We start from the raw sequence: 25,097 nt of genomic DNA, 5'->3' as shown, positions 1-25,097 counted from the left end.
GACTTAGATGCAAAAGTTCATTCTCGCCCACTAGCTTATTGTGATATCTGCCAGCCAGTGGTCACCTAAAGTTTGATCAACACAAATGGAAGAAAATGAAAAACAGTAGTTATGATCGGGCATATGATATCATGGAATAACATAAGAATCGGGATGCATTGGCCAAATGTTTTAATGTTGGAATTTATAAACTGTAGCATTTTACTTTCTTTGCAACAGCGTTTATTTAGCCTTTTCCATCTTTACAGTAGCCTGGTGAGAGACTGTGCTATATCTCTGGAATAAATGTCCTTTGCATTTATATCATAAGAATTTCTTATTCCCAAGTAATATATGTCATTGCAAGGACAGCACAGTTGATAAGAGGGCTGGTGGAGAGGTGGGTAGCAGGGCCAGGGGGGTCGAGGCCTGAGTATTTTTTTTTCCATGCCTAAGGAGAGGTGGAGAGATATTACTGATGGACAAGCGCATTCACAATGATAAGTGACACAAATGCTCAGCTCTGGTTCTTGCACAAGGTTTCATCCCTGCAGAATATAGACTGCAAGTGCATCAGATGCAGATGCACCATGGCTTGTAGTGACCTCTATCACTGGTAATTCATTTGTGGTGTCTAAAGTTCAATAGTAATTAGATCAATCCATTTGTGAACTGGCCTGTCCTAGAGGACAGTTTTATCAGGGTTTGCTAAATGAAAAAAAAAGTGTTCAGATGCGATTGAGCAAGATTTGAGTGACCATTAAATTAAAGCTTTCATCTGATTTTTTCATAACTTAATTTCCATTCAGATTGAACCCTCTTTTATCACTATACAAGCACCATATTGTTTTTATCATATCACATTATATGGGAAGGCTCTGTCATCTGAAATTGTATTCTTGTAATGGAGTACATTCATAAGCACTTCAGTGATATTAAAAAAACTTAGCATAAAGTGAGAATGGCTCAGTTATTAATTATAGGTTATAGCCAAAATTAATGTTTTGAATATCAGTGCTATTGCTTGGAAAATGATTTCTCTGAATACACTAAATGTCTTCTAATGGGAATAATTCATAAAGAAGTTTTATTTTAAGGTCCTTTCAATGTCTTCAGTATTAGAAAATGGAACTATGCAAAGGATATTATATTATACAGGAAACTGTATGTTTAGTAGAATAGCATTATGCATCACATTATGTCCCTCACCAAAATACAATATAAGAAGCATTTTGTGTGTGCCAGAGGTTACTGCAGTTCCATAATGAGAGAAATCTGTCCACTAAATGTAGACTATTTAAGAACTGTTTGGTCAGGACCATAGCATCACTAGAGGACCTATTAAATACAATGTTATTAGCAGAGCAGAACTGTTATACCAGGATTACTCCTCTGTAATCCAACCTGCAGGTGAAAATTTGTAGATCAAAGTTGTACTGTGTAGTACTTACAATAACTACTTTTATATTTATGTAACACTCAAATATAGGAGAAAAGAAACTAACTGATTATATAAAAATTCCAACTTCTACAGATCTCAGGTCTGCTTTCTTCCCTTTTCAAGACCAGGGAGATCTCTATGCTCATTGGTAATGCCTTGTGTCCATGGCAGTGATGGAGTAGGACATCAGCGAGGAAAATAAAATATTATCTTGCATATAGTCAGTGGATCAGGTTCTAACAAATTATTAGGAACACTTGGTTATTAACTGCTTTCTGTATTGCCTCTGTTTCCTAATGTAAATGTCAAGGTTCTGCCCAGCAGAGATAAGCTGCCATCATGTCAAGCTTCAAGTCATTTTTCATAAGCAAGCTAATAAGTGAAAATGGGTAAAACATAAATATTGGTTGCATCAAAGGAGGATTCCATAGTTTGTTAAATACAAGCTCTCAGAAAAGGGACCTCAGAAGGATTTTATGCCATGTAAGGCTTTCCACTAATGAACAAAGGGATTGGAATCAGACCCAGTTAATCACAACCTGCAAGAGCGTTCAGAGAATGGAGATGAGATACGGACAAACAGAAATGGAATGATTTGCATAGCAAATGCAGAAAGTGATCAGTCTTAATTAAAAGGTCAATTTGAATTAATTGGATTAAGATTTGTATTTTCACTAAAAACAGGTTTTTAATTACAGATCAGGAAACACATCTCCTCTCAGGTTGTACTGCCCTCAATTGACACATCTAAAGCATAAGACCCCTGGCCACTGTGTTCAGTCATGGATGAAAAGAAGATTCAAGACACATACACATGAAACAAAACAACAAAGAAAGTCTGGGGATCTAAGGATTCAGCTAACAGCTTTTATTTCTCAAAGAGACATTACAATGACACACAAGAATATGTTGACCCTTGTATGGCTTTTATGCCTGGCCTAGCAAGCACTGTATCATTTTGTGGACCATATATATTTGAAAGGCAATTTCAATTTAAATGGATGCTGTCGACTTTGAAGCAGCCCAACATCCATGACATATGTCTTGTCTATCGATAAGACCTGTCTAAAAGACACTTTGCAACTGACTGATCATTTAGTGATACCTCCTTTGAAGCTGTACGTTCTATTCTAATGAACTGTGTCAAGTGCAGCCATGCATAGTGCTTTCTTAATTATTTCATCAGAAAATTATTATTCACAATGTCTTCAAAAACATTGCTAAAGACCAACAACAGAGAAATAATTAGTTTGTATTTATTTAAAAGGAGAATGAAATTCATTAATGTGTTTGTATTCAAAAAGAATACCTAAATTAAGCTCCGTTACAAAAAATACCCTTTCATCCATATTCATAAGCTGACCGAAAGTAAAACAGTCTTCTGAATGACAATGGACAAAACATTAACCTGTATCAGGGTAAGGCCTTAAGTTTGGATCGCAAGGCCACTGGCTTTTTTCAACACTGGGGCAACCATTCTAAATCTGTGTTTCAGAACAGCCCAGGAGCACAGAAAGGGGGGAAGATAGCTTTTAAAAGCTTTTACAATGCAGCATTAAACAATCCACAATCCATACCCCGTCACAATAGGTGGTGATGTGCACTTTAAAGTCAGTCTAAAAATCAGTCTAAATCAGCTTGATGCACCCATAGAAAATGAAGAACAAGCGCAACAGTTAACATTGCAGAAAGACCAACTAACATTTTTTGCTAGCTTTCGAGAGTTACTAAAGAAATTTCAAGCATCTAGCTAGCTACATAATTATGAATATAAAAATAACTGTCAGACTGCCCCTGCTCTGCAGACAGTGTGTACAAAGTCCAGCTATTGTCCTACCTGTTACATCTGAAGTAACTCTAAACCGTGTTCACAAGTTCACATGCTGGTTCATAAGAAACAATTGCAGAAAATATTATTTTTAACTTTAGAGTCATAGATGTAAAAAATTCCCACAGATACATTTTCATCTTCAAACTATGAATGTTAATGCACAGCAAATACATTTTATTGAGTAGATATGACATAGTAATTTCATTATTCTATTTAATGTTTTGAAACCCAAGCCTAACCCAACCCTTGCACTTTAATACATGAAGCAAACCTGGCCTGGAGGCGATAACTTTTTTGTTATCCACCTCAACCCAAACCCAGCCTGACTCCAGGTCCAAACAAAATCATAAATAAATCCCACCATATGTAACATTCAGCAGCTTAAAAATGAAGACAGTTCAGTGCATCCTTGTTTGAAAACAGTACAGTATAAGGTGAATGAGCTCTTTACAAGTAAATAAATAAAAATGGGAGAATTCAGCTCAACAGTTCAAGAAAACAAATAGCCCTTTCTGAGAAAACTAAGGCTACCAAGGCAAAAATAAGTTTGTCCTGTCTAAATGAATAAGTAAATTATTTAATCTTCTTTTCAAGCTTGATATGTTCAGCAAGCTTTAAAAAAATCCCTTTATGTCATTCATTCAAAATGAGATTTTAACCCAGCAGTAAATTCACAACCTGACATTCAGAACTATTGAGCCCAAACCGGCCAACATGTTTTATAGAATCCCGTCAGGTTCAGGTCGAGTTGCAGGCTTTAATTTACTATGACAGCAACAGCAAAGTAATGTTTGGCCTCCAGTGGAATCAAAACAAGTGGTATATCCAAACACACTTTGTACCAGGTTGCAGCTGCTGTCCTGTGGGATTCTGTCTCATTTCTCTTGGAGAGTCTGGATAAGCATGAGTCTGTTCCCCTGATAACCAAGTCCAACATGTCATTCCAGCTCATCCTGTCCAGGATATGGCTGCTGTTTCCCAGGTTGACCACTAGATGGCCATATAATTTCCTGTATTATATGCCTCATTTAGCTAATGTATTTCAATACATTACAATACAATCAATACAATAACTCATGTATTTGTTAATTAGTTATTGTCTGTGCCCATGGACATTCTTGTACCAAGGCTGTTGCATTTCTTCTGAGTCTCCAGTGAAGATAACTTTTCTTTGAACCAAACCTCTTGTGGTCTGAGTCATCTCTGCATTTGGACTCCCCCTGCTCTCTGTCACACATCCCACAGATGTTCACTGGGGCTCAAGTCTGACAAGAAGTCCAAGGCAGAACTGTTGCATTTTGGTCTCGCAGGAGAGCTGTTTTCACACGAGTGGCGGCCATCAGTAACAACAAGTGGAGTTCTGTAGAAACTTTCCTGCTTAAACCTCTGCACTTGGACCTAATTTTTGATATTTTGACAGTACACAGTATTAGGAATGGGTCATAACACACACACAACATTACCACAGCTTGAAGCAGCCTCCCTTCAAGGCATGTATAAAAAATTGAACCACTGACCAGAAGGGGAAGGAGAAAAAACTTGGTGCTATCTTTGAATGTGAGAGAGATGCTGGTGTTTGTCGGTTAGTTTTGGATGCAGTTTGGATGGGGAGACCAGTGTAAACCATTTGTTGGGGGGCTTACACAAGTTCAGTTGTTCGCAAATGCTGTTTGTTTAATCCAGAATGTTTTTTTGTATACAAGGTTTGGTGGAGGCCTACCATGACTATACCGGCAGGTCATTTGCTGTGCTGTTTTGTTTACTGGGGGTCACCTATTAGCCATTGTTTTCATCACGGAGGCATTGGATTGTCACTGCTGTGCCATCTTTTCTTTTTTAACTTTTTTTAAAAAATGCAAACTTTTTTGAATGTCAAAAAAACCACCAGCCTGGCTGCAGTGGCTGTGAAGCCCAACAGACAGAGCTGGTCCTAAAGGAGATCCCCAGAGTGAGTTCAGCTCTTCTGCTTTGTGCCAGTTTTTGGTTTGTTCGTTTGTTTTCCACACAGCTTAGTTAGGTTTGACCAGCTATTCCCTTTACAGCCATTTAAATCAAATTGTTGTGAGCCAAGAGAAACTGGTTGGGGCTCAAACTGGGGGCACGTCCGGGATCTGTTACATATGGACTGAGAATACGAGAGAACAGCAAAACAGAAAAAAGAGGATACTACAATTAAAAAATAATAAGCCAAGTGAAAAGAAATAAAAACTAGGAAACATGCTGACAGGGCACTGAGCAACATCAAAATGAAAAGGAGCATTAAGGAAAAGCACCACACCAAAGGCAATGAGCTGTCCCATAATCCCAAAATAAACTAAACTGCATTATATCAAGCCAGAAAATTAAAACAATGTCCCAGCCATTCATTCACACATGAGTGTGAAGAGGAGCACCTAGGTAGTTCTGTTTTTAGCCACTTGAAGTGAGAGGGTCAGTTTATCACATGACCCTCTAAGCACAGCAAATAAATAAGCCACATGCACTAAAACCTGTCAAGCAGGCAATAATGTTTGCTTATTGCCAAATCTCACTTTACTAGTCATAACTCTTTGTCAATTAAAGCGGAACTTGTATTAGCCTTTACATAAATCAAACTGGACCAACCCAGTATGTTGTTATTCAGCCTTGGGCTTAGACACCAACAAGAATGAACAGACCCTCTCTCTGAATCTGGGCATAATTATGCCATACTCCAATTAACCTGGTATCATAACCAATTCTACCTATTGACATTATCAAATATTTATAGCCATCTTATCTTTCTTAATCAGAGGCACTTCCTACAAATCACTGTTGCACCACATGCAGGAAGTACACCACCATACTACTGCATCAACAAACAAGGTGCAAAATTTGTTCCCTTTGTCCAGTTTTGTTATTGTGAAATGAAATGTTGAAGTTGGAGCATTCAAAACTGTAAAAAAAAGTTCAGGTTCCAAATCAGAATGTGTGAATTAAACTGTTGATCATGCCTCTGACCTCACATACGTTTTGTCAAATCTCATTTTCATAAAGTGAGATTTCAAACAGCACAGACAAATTATAGATCATCTGGTTAGACTACTTTTGAACAGCACTGAAATGAGTGGTTCATTAGTCAGTTAAGAAAAGATGAGGATCAGATGACAAATCAGTATCACTAAACATAAACAAATGGACAGCCTTACTCGTAGCATTTAACTCCAAGGCATATATGACTACCCTTGGGAACTAATTCATCACACAAAGTTGACCTGACAGATGGATGTTTTCAGACACATGAAACACTGTTGTCATTTACTGACAGCTGAATGGAATATGTTGCTCATCCACACAGTGATAGAAAAGCCTACACATTGAAATCTGTTCTCAGTTCTGTGAGCTGTTACAGCTGGGTAATCTTTCCCTGATATAACAGTACCTTTCATGCATGTGGAAAATCAGTGCTAAAATGGTCCACATTCATTTGAAGCACAATTATCTTGAAGCAATTGTTTTGTTTTTTGCTCTTTTTCTCTGCATGTTTCCATTTGATCATCTACAGACGTATGGCAAAATATCTCTGTAAATACTCTATATTGATTGCTCTTTGAATGTAACTAGAACTCCTAAGCACCAAGCCTGTCTTTGTATCTTAGTCCTGTTTTATGTATTTGAAGTATCATCTTAGGTTTATTGATCCATGGTATCATTACTTTGAGTCTCAATCTGCAAGATTTTATATTTATCTTTTTCAATACTCCTCACACAATCTAATGTTCTCTGGTGCAGATTGACATGCTGCTAATCTTCAAATAGCCATTAGTTAAGGTGACATTTGTAATGTCTTTGTCTGAGCTTCAACATTTCTCTCTGTGACCACATCAGAGAGAGAGGAATTATCCTTCTATTTTTGTGTGTTCATCTCACCTGGGCATCTCACTTTCTGAGGATCCAGCCGTGCCCTGCCTCAGCTCACACTGAAGAGCCAGGCCAATGATCCAGCCCTACCTAATGTGTACAGCAAGGGACAAGCCACATGGAACTTCCTACTGTGCCCAGTTGAGGAGGGAGCTTGACAAAGTCCTGCTACAGCACAATCTTAAAGATTCTCAACATCTTTATTTCCTTTACTTTCTCTTTAACAACACCCATTCACCCCACTACCACTTACATCTTGTAAATATTGTGTTTGTTAATGTTGTTTGTGTTTATGAAGCAAGTTGCTTGATTACTCAGTAAGTTAATTAAATTAAATTTAATGTCCTCTAACTGCAGATTAGTTCCTCATTTGAATAAATACTTTAAATGATTAGGTGAAATTCCTAAGTTGCTGCCCTGATAATTTAGTATTGACAATTGATATTCATAAGAAGAATATTATATTGACCCTATTAATTGGTACTTCATGTGAGGATAGCCACATCCACTACATTACACTTTTCTTGCACTGTAAGTTTGAGCATGTGTAAGCATATCTGTCAAATTAAGAAATAATAAAATACAGTTGTTTGGTATTCAGTTAATAAAGATGTGTTAAGCTTGTCAAACAGGATGCAATTCTGTGGAGTCATTGTAATCACATTTTAAATCAATTGAAATGTTCTGCAGACATGGCAATTAAAACTGTCAGCGTAACGAATGTCAACCTTTTTAATTAATGTGAATAATTCACAAAATGAGAAGGCAACTGCAGCTGTTTTCTGCAACAGTATCACTGACAATTAATATTTTACAACTGAGCATGAAATGCACTTCAATATTTCTGCAAAATGAAGCATTGAACTCAAAAATTTGAAACCGAACTCAGTGGTTTTTTTGGATCTATTCTGCTGACTCATCAATGGCCCTATCAATGCTGATTTATAAATAATAATACTAAAAATCAGGCAAAATAATTTCCTTTGTTTTTTTTTTTTTGTCTTATAGTACCAGTTAAAGTGCTTTTTAACCTCTTCAACGTGTTAATGTAAACAAAGCTACAGCCATTCTTAAATGTACCACCTAAGGAGAGCCCACATTGTATTGGGATGTCATACAATATCTATAACAAGGCCCAGGTCCATGACTGATGTGTCATCTTAAAGAAAAATGAATCAAAAACAAACTGTACTAAATTAATTGGGTGCTGGGTGTTTACAACTCAACTTCTGAGCTGTGGCCAATGACAGATTTTTCACTGAGTGATTTACACCATTGATGTGTGTCCCATTGGATGCAAGAAGCAACCCTTTGCCTTTCATCCTAAAAAATAGACCTATTTTGGTTGGAACTTCATTAGTTTGAGGGTGAGGGAGTGGGCCTTATGACACAGTGGTAGAAAGTTATACAAGATAAAAAATGTGCTCTTCTAGATAAACTTCTTCCCGGTTTGTTATGGTCTTATGAGTTGTTGTTTAGTCTTTTTCCTACATCTGGATGGGTTTATGTTCGGAGAACAACAAAGGAAGCCTTCAATTGCCTGTTCCCAACTGTTAAATATGGTGATGATTCTGTTATGGTATGGGCAACCATCTCATGGGAGGCATTGAGTCTGTTTGTTACTCTGTATGGAAGAATTCCAGCCAAGGAATATGAAGCCAGTTTAGGCAACTAGGTGCACAATATGCTGCAAAGATTGTGCAAGACATATTCCTATATACACTGCTAAACAGATTCAGGAGTAGTTAAATTAATGCCAGGATGAAGACAAACACTTTCCATCGTCTCTCCAATTGCCAGATTTAAACATCCTTGAACATTTTTGGGAAGTTCTTTAATACAGAACGTGGAATAGATTTCCACCTCCTTCATCTCTTCTCCTTCTTGATTAATGATCCAATAACCGTGTAGAAATGACTCAAACCTTGTATGACAGCATGCCAAGAAGAACTGAAGCTTTTCTGAAGGCACAGGCCCAACTCTTTTTTAGTTAATAAATATCCATATATTATTCATATAATTTTATATGTTTATGTTTGAATCTTGGCATTAGCATTGGTACAGTACATGTTATCCTGGGACACATCCTTTTAATAGATAGTATGGCTGCTGGAAATGGAATGTTAACAAGGAGACAGAACAATTAACAAATGATTTATTATTGCTGTCTCTGCAATTGGCAGGACTGTCGATCCACTTGAAGTAACTGTGGAAAGGCTCCCTGAGCAAAGAACATGCTCAATTACAAGGAGCACTCTGCCTGCCATTCATATTTCGGTTTCAGTGGACTTTTCCAGCCATAAGCTTCACTAAATGATTCAGACATTTACTCCAGACTCCAGTTAATAGGTATTTTAACCATTTTATTTGAGTGGTCTATGCAAATTATTGTAAGTGCTGCAGCCACTTGAGTTTATGTGAGTGTGAGTGTGAGTGTGAGTGTGTGTGTGTGTGTGTGTGTGTGTGTGTGTGTGTGTGTGTGTCTGTTAACAGGCAGCTGAATTGTGTCTATAACTGTGAGATCTCATTTATGCATTTATTCCGAGCAGTCAAATATATTGAATCATTGTGCGTGGTTTGTATGACCAGAATGAGGGCACCTTTTAGCAGTTTTTATGCCTCTCAGTTTATATTATGTTAAAATGAAATAAACACAATTTCATGAAGTATATAATAATATATTGAGCATTCTCATTCAGCATGATTGCATTTTGTGTTAGTGGGATATTCATATGTTGCAGATGGAATAAGAACCCTTTCTCCTGCCCTAACACAAAATTTACATTCATCTCACATCATAGACTGTGTCCCAAACCGCCCTCTACACCCTCATTCACTAACTCCACTCGTCTATGAGTGTGCTAACCACCATACTGAGTCTGTCCCATTTCCGTTGGAGGCGTCAAGAGGGGGCAACTCAATTTCATAGACTCCACCCTCTAAGTGTATCTGTGAAATTGTCATGGTCATTTGTTTGAACACATTTTATCATCTCAGCATGTCATCTCAGGTCGGCGCTTACTACAATCAATAGTCAATATCATCTAAGGTACAAAAAGTGTAACAGTTCCTTAAATTAATTATGTTCAAAACCAGAGTGGGTGGATTGAATGAGCTTTCAAAATAGCAGCTGTCCTCTCTTTAGCCCCTTAGCCAATGAGCACCATTCGTTTGAGAACTCAATAACTGGCTCAAAGGAGGTCTTTTTTTATCCTGACAGGTTATTTATATTTTAACACACGGCTTTCTTAATTTCTTTGAATGTTGTTCTTTTCCCGCTGTCTATTCCATAAATGTTGAAATAGATGTGTTGTCAGAATACAATGACAGTATCATAGAGGCAAGAAAAAAGTACCCCTTCCTCAAGTTCTTCATTGAATGTTATGGCCAATCTGCTGCACTTTTATTGATCTAGCCCTCAGTAATTGACACACATGAGGAAATGAAAACAAGACAATACAGAGAATCCCTACACCCAGCTGGGAGATGGAGATAAGGTGTCTTTTGCATAAGACTGTTTAATTTGCCAGAGCCCCATTATCTTCTCCCCTTTCAAGTTTACCTGAGTGTGTTTTGAAATTAATAAAGCAACGATTGTTTGATTTATTATGGCCATGGAACGGAATACATATTAAAAAAATAGCCTTTTGAGACGTCTCAGGATTATGTATCTATCATATAGATCTGCAATAAAATACCAATTTGAGACTGATATTGAGAGGTTTTTTTGTAATCAACATTTATTCATATTTTCACGTTAATCCATTTAACAATGTTAGCATGAACAATCAATTGTTTACACATGCTACTATAAAACTGTCTGCACAATAAATTATCTGTTGAATTAAAGCATATAGCATTTAATAACTGAAGTTTTTTTGTTTTTCTCAGGAGTTTAGACAGACATTTTTTCCCAGCCAGCACATTCTGTCAATATGTCTGTCAGTGTTGTTTTGTGAAAATGTAAGGTGACAGCTCATTATTCTAATACAATGAAAGCTTCAGACCTTACCCTATCTTACCTTTTCAGTGTTAAACCATATGCAAAAAGCAGTAATCATGAAAAATTTAGCACTTGTGGACTCTCACCATTCATGTCAATTATTGGTTATATCATTATTTTTCCTGTTTGCAGTAGGAGCCATGTTATAGTCTATGAATCTAAGGTTGTTATAAATCCATCTTTGTATTATTTCATTTTGCACATTGATAATTATGTTTTAAAGCATCTCGTCAGTAAGGAAGTGTGAACCAGAGATGCCAACAATTGAGAAAGAAAACTCAAACCATTAGACAGCATTTAAAAATGGCATAAACTAATTGGATCATGAACTAAATGGATCAAGAAGATACACAGTTTTCATTTGAGACATCCATTTCTGTCGCAGTTACGACAATTTTGCATGTATCTTCCACTTTGTACTAATGTCTCAGACATATTGTTACATTATCACACTAACAAAGCTTTAGGCATTAAGGAAAAGTAAATGAATTCACTGTGCAGACAGGTAAATACAAACTCTTTTAGCTTCAGCAATGAAATAATAACTTTACATGGCATATTTATAATTCCAAAGTACTTACAGATATGTTATAAAAATATACTGTTAGCTTGTTGGTCATGCAATGACTAGACTATTGTGACACAAACAACAGGCACTTAAGAAGAACATGAAAGACACATTCACTTTCAAAACACAAAAAGTTGGAACAAGGAGTCCAGTTGATTCTTCTGATGATAGCATGCAATAAAATATATTTGCAGGTCTAAAACCATTGAACATAATTAGCAAAAACATTTCAAACTACCTTTTACAGCTGTCCAGCAACAGAGCAAGAACATTTTGTCAACTAAATGAAATAAGCTACACTAAATTAAAGTTTTCCATAAATATTTCGATTAAGCTGTCTTTCACATACACACATTTATTAATTTATTAATGTTGTCATCTGTATGTTGCACTTTAGTACTTTGATTAAATTTATCTGAATCATTTTATTAATTATGCCCCATTTACGCCAATTCTGGATGCCTCTTCGGACTATAAAATTAGGGGCATGGAGGTTTGGCCCAGACATAGGTGCAACTCACATTATTACACTAATACTTCGTGAAAGGTTGAGGAATAATACTTCATCTAAAAAAGGAAAGGGCCAGAAAAGGAAAAAAAAACTATTTTCCTTTGATGAAATATACATTATATCTCAGCATTAACCAAAACAAGCATAATTAAGTATCTAAAGAGGATTGCTTATCAGAATACATAATTATGAAAATGAGTTTTTATACCTAATCCATTTTCATGCCTGCTGTTTTCTATTTGAGATGATGCTAATAGTAAATGTATTGTCTTATATGTCCTCTTTGGGGTGCTGATGGTGATAGACTGATTAAAGTGCTCCAGTAAATTGAGAAGGTCACTGAAGATACTGTGGGGAAATTAGGTGCGTTTTCAATTTCATCCTGGCAAAACTGTGCTAGAATTCTGCAAATGCGTATTTCTCTGAAGGCAGTAATGGGCTTCTTTAATCACAAGATACATCCAATGACTGCTCATTTGTGTACATCCAATTATGATATGCCTCCAACTGAATGTGCCCTAGAGTACTGTAAATGGAAAATTTGATAATTCCACAAACACTTGATAACGTGGCGCTTGATATCCAGCTCCATACTCAGGATATTAAAAAGGAGGAAAAAAAGCATTTTGATTGAAAATGTGTGTGTTTCTCCCACTGCAGTGGAACCTTGGTTTTCTCTCATATTGATTTGATGCTTGATTTATGGTGTCCATTTAAAATTATATATTAAGGTATAATGTGTAATTTCAACCAGGAAATGGTTACTTTTAGCAGAGGCTTTAAAGTGATCAAAAATGTCCCAACCATTCTCATCCTAAGGCTGATTGTGTGTGGTGATATGTACAGACAATCCATTCCACATGATTTATATCATTAACAAATACAGAAAATGGTTTACGGACTCTGAGTATTTATATACAAATATATATCAGAGTAAAATATACCTTGATGGTTTATTCTCCTCTCTGAATTTCATATGTGTTTTTTTCGATTGTGATGCACGTGCTTTAACTGACCAAACAGTCGTCTTGTAAATGTAGGCAAATAACATAAAATTACACACTTGATTTTGTCTGTTCCCCCACAGAAAATTCTACATTGAGACACTCGGATATTACATACATTATTGTGGAATAATCTATGGCATTTATATCTATGGCAAGACTTTAGGATTCATCTCTCCAAAAACTTCAACCAAATGGCAAATAAACCATGTCAGATAAATGAATCCTATTCACTACAACAATTTTTGTGAAAGAAAATGAGCTGTACCCCTTGGAAATGTCCAGTAGGAACTTTTTTAATATGTGTGCAAGAGCTCCTCAATGGTTGGCTTTCCATATGGAGATTCAGACTGGTTGGGTGTTATCACTGGGATTCCTTGAACAATTACACATGCAAAGAGAAGAGTTCCACATTTCAAGCAAATGACCATGGCTTGTATTACCTCTGTGCACTCAGCTCCTGTTGTCATTATAGGTAGATATACAATAATAACAATAATATTTAATGAACTTCTTGATTTTAAAGGAATGGTCATACAAGCCATTGTTTTAACTTATTTTGTTTGGTATTGTCTGTTTTGTTTTTGGCATCTTGGCAGTTTTAAACACATGAGGTTGTGTCAGGGCAAGCCCGAGTGATATATTTCGGGCAGAGCATGCAGAAGAATGCTGTCTATCTCAGTATTATGCGTGTTGGCCAATATCCAAACTCTGGATGGTCCAACACCCAAGCAGAGCGCGTGCAGGTTCACAAGTGTGTCCACGGCAAGCTTTAAATCCGAGCAATCCCGTCCACCGAACATCACCTTTCTTATTTGTAGCGATCTACAGGGAGACTTCATGTTTGTGCCCGTTGATGGTCGGCGGGGTGTTCTTTTTGATGGAGGTCATGCGGATGGCAGAGGTGCTCTGAAGGTAGCTGGTGGTGCGCTCGCGGTAGTGCTGCCTCTTGCAGCGCAGCTGGCTGTTGAAGTGCCGGCGGAAGCTCTCGCTGAGCAGGTAGAGGGCGAAGGGGTTGACGCAGGAGCTGGAGAAGCTGAGCACGCGGGCCAGCAGGGTGATGACGAGGTGGGACAGGGACGAGTCGATCTGCCGGTAGTTGAAAGAGCGGTACATGTACAGGACGTGGTTGGGGAACCAGCATAGAGCGAACAGGCCCACGAAGACCAGGACAATTTTCGCCAGACGTTTTCTTGTCTCCATCTGGGAAAGTAGAATTCAAAATAAAGAGTTTTCAATTTTTAGAAATAGTAGTTTCACAGAATTTCATGTAATCATGTTACTATTGGTTTCCAGTTGGTTTACAGTAGCCGCCAAGATCGCTGTGGATTATTAAATCAAAAAATAATCTAATCCAAGCCCATTACAGATGTTGACATCCCTCCCTGGAGTGCTTAAGTATTATTACATTCCTCCATGCTGGGAAACATATCAGGATAAACAATCACTTACACCAGAATAGGTGTGACACCTGAAACTGTGATCCATTTTATGACAGTAATAAAGTATGGCAATGGAGGAAACATTTCAAGACAGCACACCAACACTTCAGCAAATTATGCGCCAAATATGATAAGTCTAACCTGACGATAACGTTTTCCTATACTTAATCTAATAATAGAAATATCTACAAGAGCAGGTTACCTTTCATCCAATCACATTAATTTATACTTTCCCTCCTGCCCCCAGATTCCTTTGATGCATGATCTCTTTGATAATTTACTCTAATTACTTGCATATTATTGGACTCCCTCTGTTTCCTTCCTCACCCTGTGCTGGTGGTGTGAGGTAGGCAGGGCTAACCAGATCTCAGCTCTGTCTGGGGCTCAGGTTGGAAATGAATCTTGTCATTTCATCAGACATTGTTCAAAGTAGTTCAAAGCTTTTGATAGTAGATACAGAATGTAGTTTAAGCTGAATACCGTATTGTGCTACATGTCAAAAACTCTATGTATGTCTTAGTTCATCTTGGAAATACATTTGTACTGGTCTAATTATTTTGTGCATGTATTACGAACTGACTACCTCCAAAGAAGCTGGACATTGGAACATATATATGTACGCGCACACACACACACACACACACACAGTAGGTTGTGTTTGTGATTTACACTGCACAACAACTGCAGGGAACTGCTAAAATAACAGGAGCGCCAACATTGTGCCTTAATAGGATGCTAGGTCACCACAACCTACCAGAACAGTTTCAATGTGCCTTGGGGTAGAGTTTCAAGTCTCTGAAACTCTATTTGAGGGTTGGAACACCATTCTTTGAGAAATTCCATCATTTGTCATTGTCATCCTGGAAGAGACCACTATTATCAGGATAGAAATGCTTCACCATAGGATGAAGGTTTGAACTCTCAGAATGACTTTGCATTTATTGGCATTAACCTTGCCCTCTAAGGGGTTGAATGGACATAACCTATGCCAGGATAATTCACCCCGTGCTACAACAGAGGCTTGCAAAGGCTTCCAAAAGCTTGAAAAAGGAGGATAGCCACATCTTTGATTCAGTAAGTAAGGAGAAATTGTCTTTCCTTTTGGTACAGTACTGAAGAAAACAGAAAAGCAAACATTTCTGGGAAGGGGAGGAAATGGCTATTGTAAGAGCCCTTTCATATGGCCCCATTTAAAGGCCAATTGTAGTCCTTATCAGACTGTGTTTTCATAAACAACAGCATGGTCTAGCCATTTCAAAAGCAGACCGCATGTAGCAAACTTTTGAACACACCGTGTTTGACCGCTAGATGTCGGTGATTTTATATAGTTGTACTCCAGTGCATGAGTAATGCCGCTGAATCATGAATGAATCATAATGAATCATTCATGCTCCACATACGTCTCCTTAATGAAAGTACACGCACCGTTTACTAACAGGTTTGTGTTTATGACACACCCTGCTAGGGCTAGGCACTGTGACACAATTGATTCAAACACATTTCAGCTCTGCAGCAAAGACTAATGCATTCAGCCCTCCTCTCAAACTAAGTGTTCAGCCAGCCAACGCTTTGCTGTGCACTGGCTATGAGACGGGCATAATGGGACAATCTATGTAAATACGATGCTTTTGGCTGAAAAGGCATCACAGTCCAGATTGCATACAAATTGCATCAAATAGATGACTTTCCCACTGGATTCAAGTTAATTACCTAATTTCAAATAGATAAAGATGCTAATAATCCGCAGTTAACTATGAGAGGGAAAGAAAAAATGGTAGGGCAGGGAATTCTAAGATTACGGCGCTGCAATCATTTGTGAAAACATAGCAGTGGAGGGCACGTGTTGAGCTTTGATGCCACTGCTTCTGTCATCCTTGTGACTGCTCATAACTCAAAATAACTTTTTTTTTTAACAGGGGTTCCAAATGTCTACAGCAAATCAAATAACAACAGTTTCCCTTCTGGCTATCATTGATGGCTGCCATGTGTTCCTCAGATAGTTAGTACATGTTAGTGATTAAATAGGTGAGTTACCTCCCTCCTCAGATAGTACATGTTGGTGATTAAATAGGTGAGTTACCTCCCTGGTTTTAAAACCTAAAATGAGTTGAAGGATTGAGGCGTGCTTTGAAATGAGCATGAGTGCAGGAAGGGTTTTTGTTTTTCTCTTTGCCCATTTGATACAGACACCCAACACAACAGTTTGTGGCTGACAAGTGTGCGTTGTAATCCTAACAATTACATTTTCGTTGGTGTTTCAATTAGAGTGCATTGGTAAAAACTATGTGTAGCTTAATTCTGTTTTTTCAAGGATGATTAAAAAATAAGGTGATATATGCACAAATTTTCATTATAAAACTCAGCTACAACATGATGACCCATTTACCCCATTTAGTCATTACTGTCAGGAGTTTATAAGTTATTATTTTGACTGGAAAAAAAAATCTTGAGGATGAAGATAATTAATTGTGCATTGATCAATGGGAGCTTATTAAGAATCTCCCTTAACAGATTGTTGCATGCATTTATAATTCATACCATCCCACCCACAGGATACCTACATGTATTGGCACTTTCGACTGTGAAAGCCTGTCACTGACCCAGCATGCTGTGATCAACCTTGGCAGAGCCATCTTTTTAAGATTTGCAGCTGCATAAATATTTACTGACACCACTGCATCCAATTATGAAAGCAAGAAAAAAAAAAGACTCATGAATGCTTGATGGGCAGAGAAAATTAATTTAAAACAGCATCATATTTTTAAGAAAACCCACTTTGCAAATACATAGAACTACGCCAATGTGAGGATAAACTGGTACTTCTCAGTTTACTCCCTTGGGAGAGGAAGTAATCAAAGCCCATCTTGTGGAAGGCACTTGACGCATTTGTTCCAGGTGTGCTCAAGATAAATCGTTCAGCTTTTTAAGCATCCAAGATGTGGGTTTCACGGCCCTCATTAGGGTATCAGGGTAATTCACCAGAGCAAAGTCTAATTGAGTGTGATTCAAAACAGGTGGCGGCGCGCTGTTACCTGTCTCTTGGTGTGTTCACTGATTTCCCCAGGCAGGTCATGGGCACTTTTGACCAGCGTCCTGGCAATGTGGTAGTAGTAAATGGATATGATGCCCAGGGGGATGAGGAAGTAGACCAGGAATATCATGACAGAGTGGATCTTGGGATGCATCTCATTGGAGAGTGGGTAGGGCACACATGCAGTGAAGGTGACATTCTTGTCCTGGATGTGGACAACCTGGGAGAAGATGGCTTCTGGCACAGCTAACAGGACAGAGATTAGCCATATAGACACAGCTTTCAGGCAGGTCCAGAAAACCGCACTTGAGGTCTGGATGTCCATGGGATTCACAATTGCTTTATACCTGGAGCAGACACAAGAAAGAAGATTCTTTTAGTAAACTGAATGTACTATCAGTAGAAAATTGCATTTTGTTTACTATAGATAAAACAACAACATGTTTATGATATATTACATTCTCCTCAAAAAAGGTCTGGTAAAGTTTGATGTGTGGTGCACTGTGAAAGTATAGGGCTTGTAACCAAAAGGGTGCTGGTTCAAATCCCAGGTGTGCTGTTCTCCCCTAAGGCTAGGGTACTTAGCCTAAATTGCCTCAGTTAATGTTCAGCTCTATAAATGAATAATGTATACAGAATGTATGCTGTGCAAGTTGTGCTGGATATGAACATCTGCTAGGCAAAATGTAATCTGTAATTTCAATAGCTGGACAGAAAGTACATCCTCAAAGCCAATTATTGTATGCACTTTCATTTGCTTATGTATCTCTCTTTCAGGACCCAGCTGAGGTCCTGAAATATATTATATTAGCAGCTCTATTATCTCAGGTGTTATACACAGACTGTCACTGAGCACTGAGTATGACTCATACAGCCCAGATCCTCTTGCTGTGGTCTCTGGGGTTTTTGTCATTGTTGTTCAAGCTCAGACTTTCATCTCACATTATTACACGGTATTGTACGCATTCATGCTTTATGAATGACATCAAAATAAAAGTATATTACAAACATTGATTGATCATTCATTCATTCATTTTCTGGCTTACTTTTTTGCTTTCACTATGATAGTGAGAATATACAAAGCAAAGCTACCACACCTACCTGTATATGTGGAAATCTGTCAGTTCTATGACTACTAATTATTCCATTATGCATTGAATAATATCATATAACTATTGAAAGTATTCAAATATGTTCCTGTTGCATCATAAGTGACACGCAATTCATTTTCAGCCGTCAGGCTTGATTGGCTGCCAAATTGTGTGTCAAGAATTTCTTGGAATTGTTGGTGAAATGTTCACTCCCTTGCAAAATTACCCCCATGGCATGTGCTTTACCCTTCCAATGAAATTATCTGCCAAATACAGTGACCTCATTCTCTGATTCTGCATGCCTACTTGATTTGAATATCTCTGGCCATGCTTGTGCTTGTCCCCAGCAAGTTGTTTTCAAAGGTTCTGATCAATGCCTCTACCACACAGATTAGCTATTATTCAAATTATTCTTTAATTAATCTGTTGCTATCCACTGTAGTAGTGTTGTTGAAGACTGCAGTGTCATGTCAATTTTAAAATCTTTTAAATAACATCACAGAATGGGCAAAAATTCCTCTATTGAGTGTTAAGGTTAAATCATTACCATGGCAACAGAAATGGGCATAAGAGGCTCTGATCTTACATCACAAAATTGAAGAATGCAAATGCAAAAAAATTACATTAAGTATAAAATGATTACACCTTCCTTTCTATGATGTAAAACAGAAACATGGTTTCTCCTTTCTTCGACCTTTCATTCAACTGGAGCTGCATGATGTGGATGGATATTTCTCATGGCAGCCAGCTGGTTTGCACCAATCTTGACTGTACACTTCCATCAGGTACTGATTTTCCTCTCTGCCTCTTCAGTCTTTGAAGGTCACAGATGGCTGCCTGAGGCATGGATGAACAAGCACCGTGGGTCCCATCTTGGCCTTTGACACCCCACTCAGCAAACAAAGATGCACTTTTACAAATGCAGTAGTTACAAAATGCAGTCCCACATGCTTATGTTTAACGCTTGAGAGCAATGACCAAGTGTGCTAATAAGATTAAATGCTTAAAACAGTTAGACGGGTCAGCATGTGAATCGCTTACTGCTAGCCCCCTACAGCACACAATTTCTGATTTATGCTCAGATGGTGTGGTGGGGAAGAATAAGAATGGCTGTGCACTTTATTCTGTCAAAATCTTTATGGCCTACACTTTTGACTGAAATACAAAAATGTATTGGACAGTACATCTTGGTCACTTCCAGTCCTTACCATGGTGCCTCAGTCTTCACTGACCAATTGCTTAGACATTAGACAAAAGGTTTGTCACCCCTTTCTTGCAGTCACCCATAATAAAATTAATGTCAAATTCTTCTTGCCAACTTGGAAACTTCACTAAAAAAAAAAAAATCACCGGTTGATACTGGGACTTCATGTGACCAAGGACCCATAGTCCATGGACACCCTTTGGATTCTTTTCAGCTGAATCTGGGTCTGTAACATCTCCATACACTTCTAAGAGCACAGTAATGACAAGAGAAGGGCTTCCAAGAAGTACATAGCCACTAGAGAATGTCTTTTCCCCAAGGTTGTGCTATAGAGCACTTGACAAGAGTGAAAAAGCAGGAAGAAAGGATACCTTATAAAGCATAAGCACATTTGCAATGGGACCAGCGCCCTCTGCAGAAGAAGGTATGCAGAGGTAGTGTTTCATTTCAGGGCTACTTCAATGTGTTCCCGCAACCATGAATGCAACAATAAAGAGGATTTGAAATATCTTCCATGCACAGCTGGGTGGCATCAATATAATCTTCTATTAATTGATTCTCAGCTTCCTGTAAGGGTTGGGACAACTCTCCACTAATGAGGTAGAAGATGAGGCAGCATACAGTATGTAAAGACTGAGCTAAGATGAATACTACCTGGCAGACAAAGTTGCTGAATTTTTCTTTAAAAAATGGGTGATGCTTCTTTATCCTTCCACTTTTTTCAGCAGCGCCGTGATGATTAGTTATGTTTCAGTATACTTTGGGGCATATGTAGAAACGAAGTGCAGCAAACACTACCAAGACCATGTGGGGAAATCAGACACTGTGCTATAGGAGATGCAGTCATTCTGATGAGATGTTAAACCAAAAACCTGACTTTCTGTGATCACTAAGATCCAGCGGCACTTCTCTCCAACAGTAAGGGATTCACAGGTGTTCTGGCTAAATTCCCAATCTGGCCATCTAATAATGCTTCAATTGGATTCTAAATAATTCCTTTCCTTTGTACTTAGCTGCATTGCATCAGACAGATAGTGTAGTACCTCCCCAATCTGTCAGAAACTTCCTGAAGGATTCACAGGAAGAAAGCAGTAGTCCAGTTTCAGTTTCAATATGGTGTTGCATTAAAGTTACTGCTGCTATAGCCTTTGAGCTTTCCCTATACACATTTCCTATACATCCACTTTCTTCTTCTGTGGCAGCAGCTAAAAAAGGTGGCATTATATAATCTGAAACCACCGCAGGTTTGCATTGCATGTGGTAGTACCATCACCTCAGATGATATCTAGTAAGCATTCTGGTGCAAAAATGGCTGCCATGGATCAGAAGAGTGGGTACTATATATCAGCGGTGATTGAAGTTAGTTATCACCAGCCTTTCTGCTCCTTCTCCATATTTATATTCCAACTGGCAATCGTTACAACAGAATGTAAATTGTGGAGGATTTGTTTGAGTATGTTCTTCCAGGTTCCAGCGCATGAGCCTATATCTCACTCAGAGAATGAAGCTTAAATTTCCTATCTCTTAAATCTCTAATTACAAAGCTTGAAGTCATTGCTGACAGGTTGCTTGTTATCAGCAAAAAATGGACAGAAACCGTTGGCCTGAAAATCCATTTATGTTTGTAGTATGGCCATGTATATTCACAATGAAGAAGCAAGTGTGCAAACTATGCCCCTGAATAGGGAATTCATGGCAAAGGCTATATTCTTGAGTAAAAGACTACATCGACTAACAACTGTAAAAGGAGATTTTGCAATTGTTTTTCAATGATCATGGATGAAGTAATTCTGATATACTGCTACATCTGCAATTTGCTTGCTAGCTACCAATTTAGCTATGCACATTAGCAAGCTAGTACCCCTAACCCTAACCCCTAAATGACGCCTATGGTTGGTGTACAATTTTGTATCAGATGGACTCTGTTAACAATGCAGAAACCATAGCTGGCAAAGAACAGTTACGCACAAAAATGAACATTAACTAACAACAGAACTTAACGAGCCTTAGGCACGTCTGAGAGTTTGTAATTACATTGGAGAGACAGGACTGAACCAGGGTGCATCTAGTAAACAATATTACTACCCAGTCAGTGTTACTCTCGATAATAGTCAAAAGCATAGCTTCAGGAAACATTTTTCTGCTTGTGCAGCTGGGTGGCATCGTGTCTTTTGCAGCCCAGGGCATTGTGTGCTGTTTCTAATCATTTCCCGAGTCTGACGGATGGTCACGGTATTCAGAGGAGGACAAGATGCGACTGTGACCGAGTCTTTACTTTGTAGACATGACACCAATAGAAAAACAAATGTTATTTTAAAAACACCTGCCCCAACGCAGGGACCGGAGCTGTACGGTGCGTTTGGTCCCCTGGTATCATTCGCCGCTTTGTGTGCTCCAAGAACGACAGGTTCAGATTAGGCCCGGTGTGCGCAAATGAAACGGACCGAGAGCCCTGGAGCATACTGAGAGACTCGTCACATCTTGCTGATAAACACACCCAGTATATTGCAGTTTCCCAACAGCGAAAAATAATTCGCTTCTCCTTCTCGGTCCAGGGCGTAATTTTCCAGATAATCGATTGCGCTATTCTAATTGCAGGGCTGTTTATATAAACGCAGATTACAATGTTTACGGCATAAACGCAATTTAAATAATTAATAAGTCAGTGTAAATAGACAAATAGGTATGCAGATAAATAAATAAATAAATAAGGTTCTTTAACGTAACAAGTAGTTTTTCAGTTTATTTTCAGCTTTTTTCTGTTTGTTTGTTTTTTTTGTTTTTTTTTTTTTTGCATTATGGCAAAGGGGGAAAGGGAATCGTCACAAGAACATAAAACCATCTACACTGGTCTGTGATAGCAAGAGTGGAAATAAGTATGGAGCTGTAAAATACATTGCCTATCCATGTGAAAGTAGTTTAATGCAACATTCTCAATTGAATGAAAAATTTTAGAAACCCTCTTTTGTCAACTGACTACCCACGAACACAGCCTTTTTGTTCTTTTTTAACATTCACATTAATCGTTTATCTTAAAATCACAGTCACAGCCTAGTTGTTTACGTGAACGTTATGTGTGTAAAATATGCTACTGTTATTTTCTCTGGTGTAATTATTGCAATCAGCCTATCAGCAAATCAACAGTTTAAGAATGACACTTATGTATGGGGGTAGCGTATGTAACTGGGGAAATGTAAAACAGTAATGTGCGTTTTTAAATCTTAATAGATTACACAAGTTTGACATAGAACAAACGCAATATAAACTGTTCTGCTCTGTTATGTCAGGACACATACATATTTCACCTTACCTATCTGCGCTAAGCGCGGTGAGGGTGAACACCGAGACTCCGACGGAGGTGAGTTGAATGACAGGGATAAGCTTACATGCCACGGTGCCGAAGATCCACTCCTCGAAGAAGTACCTGAATGCGTCTATTGGAACACAAGTAACCAAAAGTAATAGGTCTCCGGCTGCCAGACTGGATATGAAAATATTGGGCACGCTCCTCATTGCACTGTTGGTGATGAATATCTTCACCAAGGTAATATTCCCCACCAGTCCAACTGTTATAATAAGAATATACACGGAGGGTATTACACATCGGATAATGAAATCTATCGTGTCCCTGCCGTCGTGCATCACGTTGTCAGTAAAGTTGAAAAAGACAAAGGAGTTTCCAGACAGCGACGATAAGTTATTTAAAATTTCATCCATAGTCACTTAAATGTGCAACTACCGATTTATAAATAGGAATTGCAAAGTAGTATTTTAAATGCAGCTCATAAATCAGTTATCAAACGGAGGGCATATGGGTAGCATTCCACTTGTGGCGGAACGCGCTTCCTCGGGATTCAGCTGTCTGCAAAACAGTTCTGAGTCGCTGGAGCTGTCCTTCCAGGAAAGTGCTGAAATGTCCTGCGTTCTGAGCGACGTCTCCTGCGCGCCGAGGGCTTTCACCATTTGACTGAAATAGTGGCGAAGTAAGCGCCACCTCAGCGCGCGCAAGAATGATGTAGTAAAATGAATACACACGTGCTGCCCGTTCAATTACCTTCTCTCTTGCGTCTGGAGTACAGTACGCCCATGCATATTATCAAGGTGCTTGTTCCATGATCCCCGTAAGTATAACGGCAAAGATTTTAAAAAACGTAATTATCCTTGCTACAAGTTCCCTGGGCAGTGCCAGTATGAATGTTTAGCCTAAGAGTGAGACATATTCTCTGCAATGTTAAATGGCACTGTGAGTTCCTAGAGAAAATTACTTGTTGAACATCAGCTTGTACTAAACTCTGTTCTTGCAACCTACACAAACCTGCTGCCACCTCATGTGCAGGTTTTACTTTACCCTATAGCATATAGTAGTGTAATGTGTTGCCTCCGATAGGCTCTGTTGTATTATTCTGTGAGCCACCAAGAGAAGCGAGCGAGGGAAGAAATCCAACAAAGAGCTGAAAGGAAGTGACAGGGGGTAGCATCTTTGATATGATAAGAGGTAAACGTCTCGTGTGTCAGATATCCTAGTAATCTTCAGTTTCACAATTCAAGATTTCCTTACTGCTTAATTTTACCGCAATTGTGATTCTTGAAGTTTTAATTAAACTGCATGGCCACCTGTATGTCTAATTGCATCATTGCAACAGTAGATCTGGGTGACTGACAGTTATGGGCCAGTCAGCCAGATCTACTGTTGACATACACGTGGGCATGCAGTTTATTTAAAACGTTATCAGTCATGAATTAAGATCACGTCAAACGCGTTTTGTGACAGAGAGTACAGTACCATTTGTATGCCTATGTGTTAACTTAGTGACATCTACTGGCCCATGCAACATTTCAGGAGTTATAGACAGTCTGATATCAAGATATATTTAAAGCAAAACATACATAAAAACCAAAAGTAATGTACAAACAATTCCATAAATTATTACACTGAGATATGGTTTTGATTAGCAAATTGATGTTACCCTTAAGTCTAGAATTACAAATTAATGACTTGACTACTCTAACTAAATTGATTCAAATAATATGTTAACATGTTATCCATGGATAACCAGTTGGATCAGAGCATGTCCTGGCTACTCCAGTATGAAGAGAGGATACTGCACTTTAA

The 25,097-nt window shown here is 38.3% G+C and overlaps 1 protein-coding gene across 1 annotated transcript; it reads right to left on the bottom strand.

Annotated features, from left to right (window-relative positions):
* Positions 1-13,575: 13,575 nt before the first annotated feature.
* Positions 13,576-23,701, bottom strand: nmbr (neuromedin B receptor). The gene is made up of 3 exons (XM_036550414.1): positions 23,295-23,701; positions 17,691-18,036; positions 13,576-14,419 (listed from the first exon to the last, which is right to left on the bottom strand). The coding sequence occupies exons 1-3, from the start codon at positions 23,699-23,701 to the stop codon at positions 14,042-14,044; spliced, it is 1,131 nt and encodes a 376-aa protein (XP_036406307.1). The 3' UTR covers positions 13,576-14,041.
* Positions 23,702-25,097: the final 1,396 nt, after the last annotated feature.

Source organism: Megalops cyprinoides, chromosome 17 (genome assembly GCF_013368585.1).
Source record: "Megalops cyprinoides isolate fMegCyp1 chromosome 17, fMegCyp1.pri, whole genome shotgun sequence".
In the NCBI taxonomy this organism is placed as follows: Eukaryota; Metazoa; Chordata; class Actinopteri; order Elopiformes; family Megalopidae; genus Megalops; species Megalops cyprinoides.
This window is presented reverse-complemented; position numbering and strand designations above follow the sequence as displayed.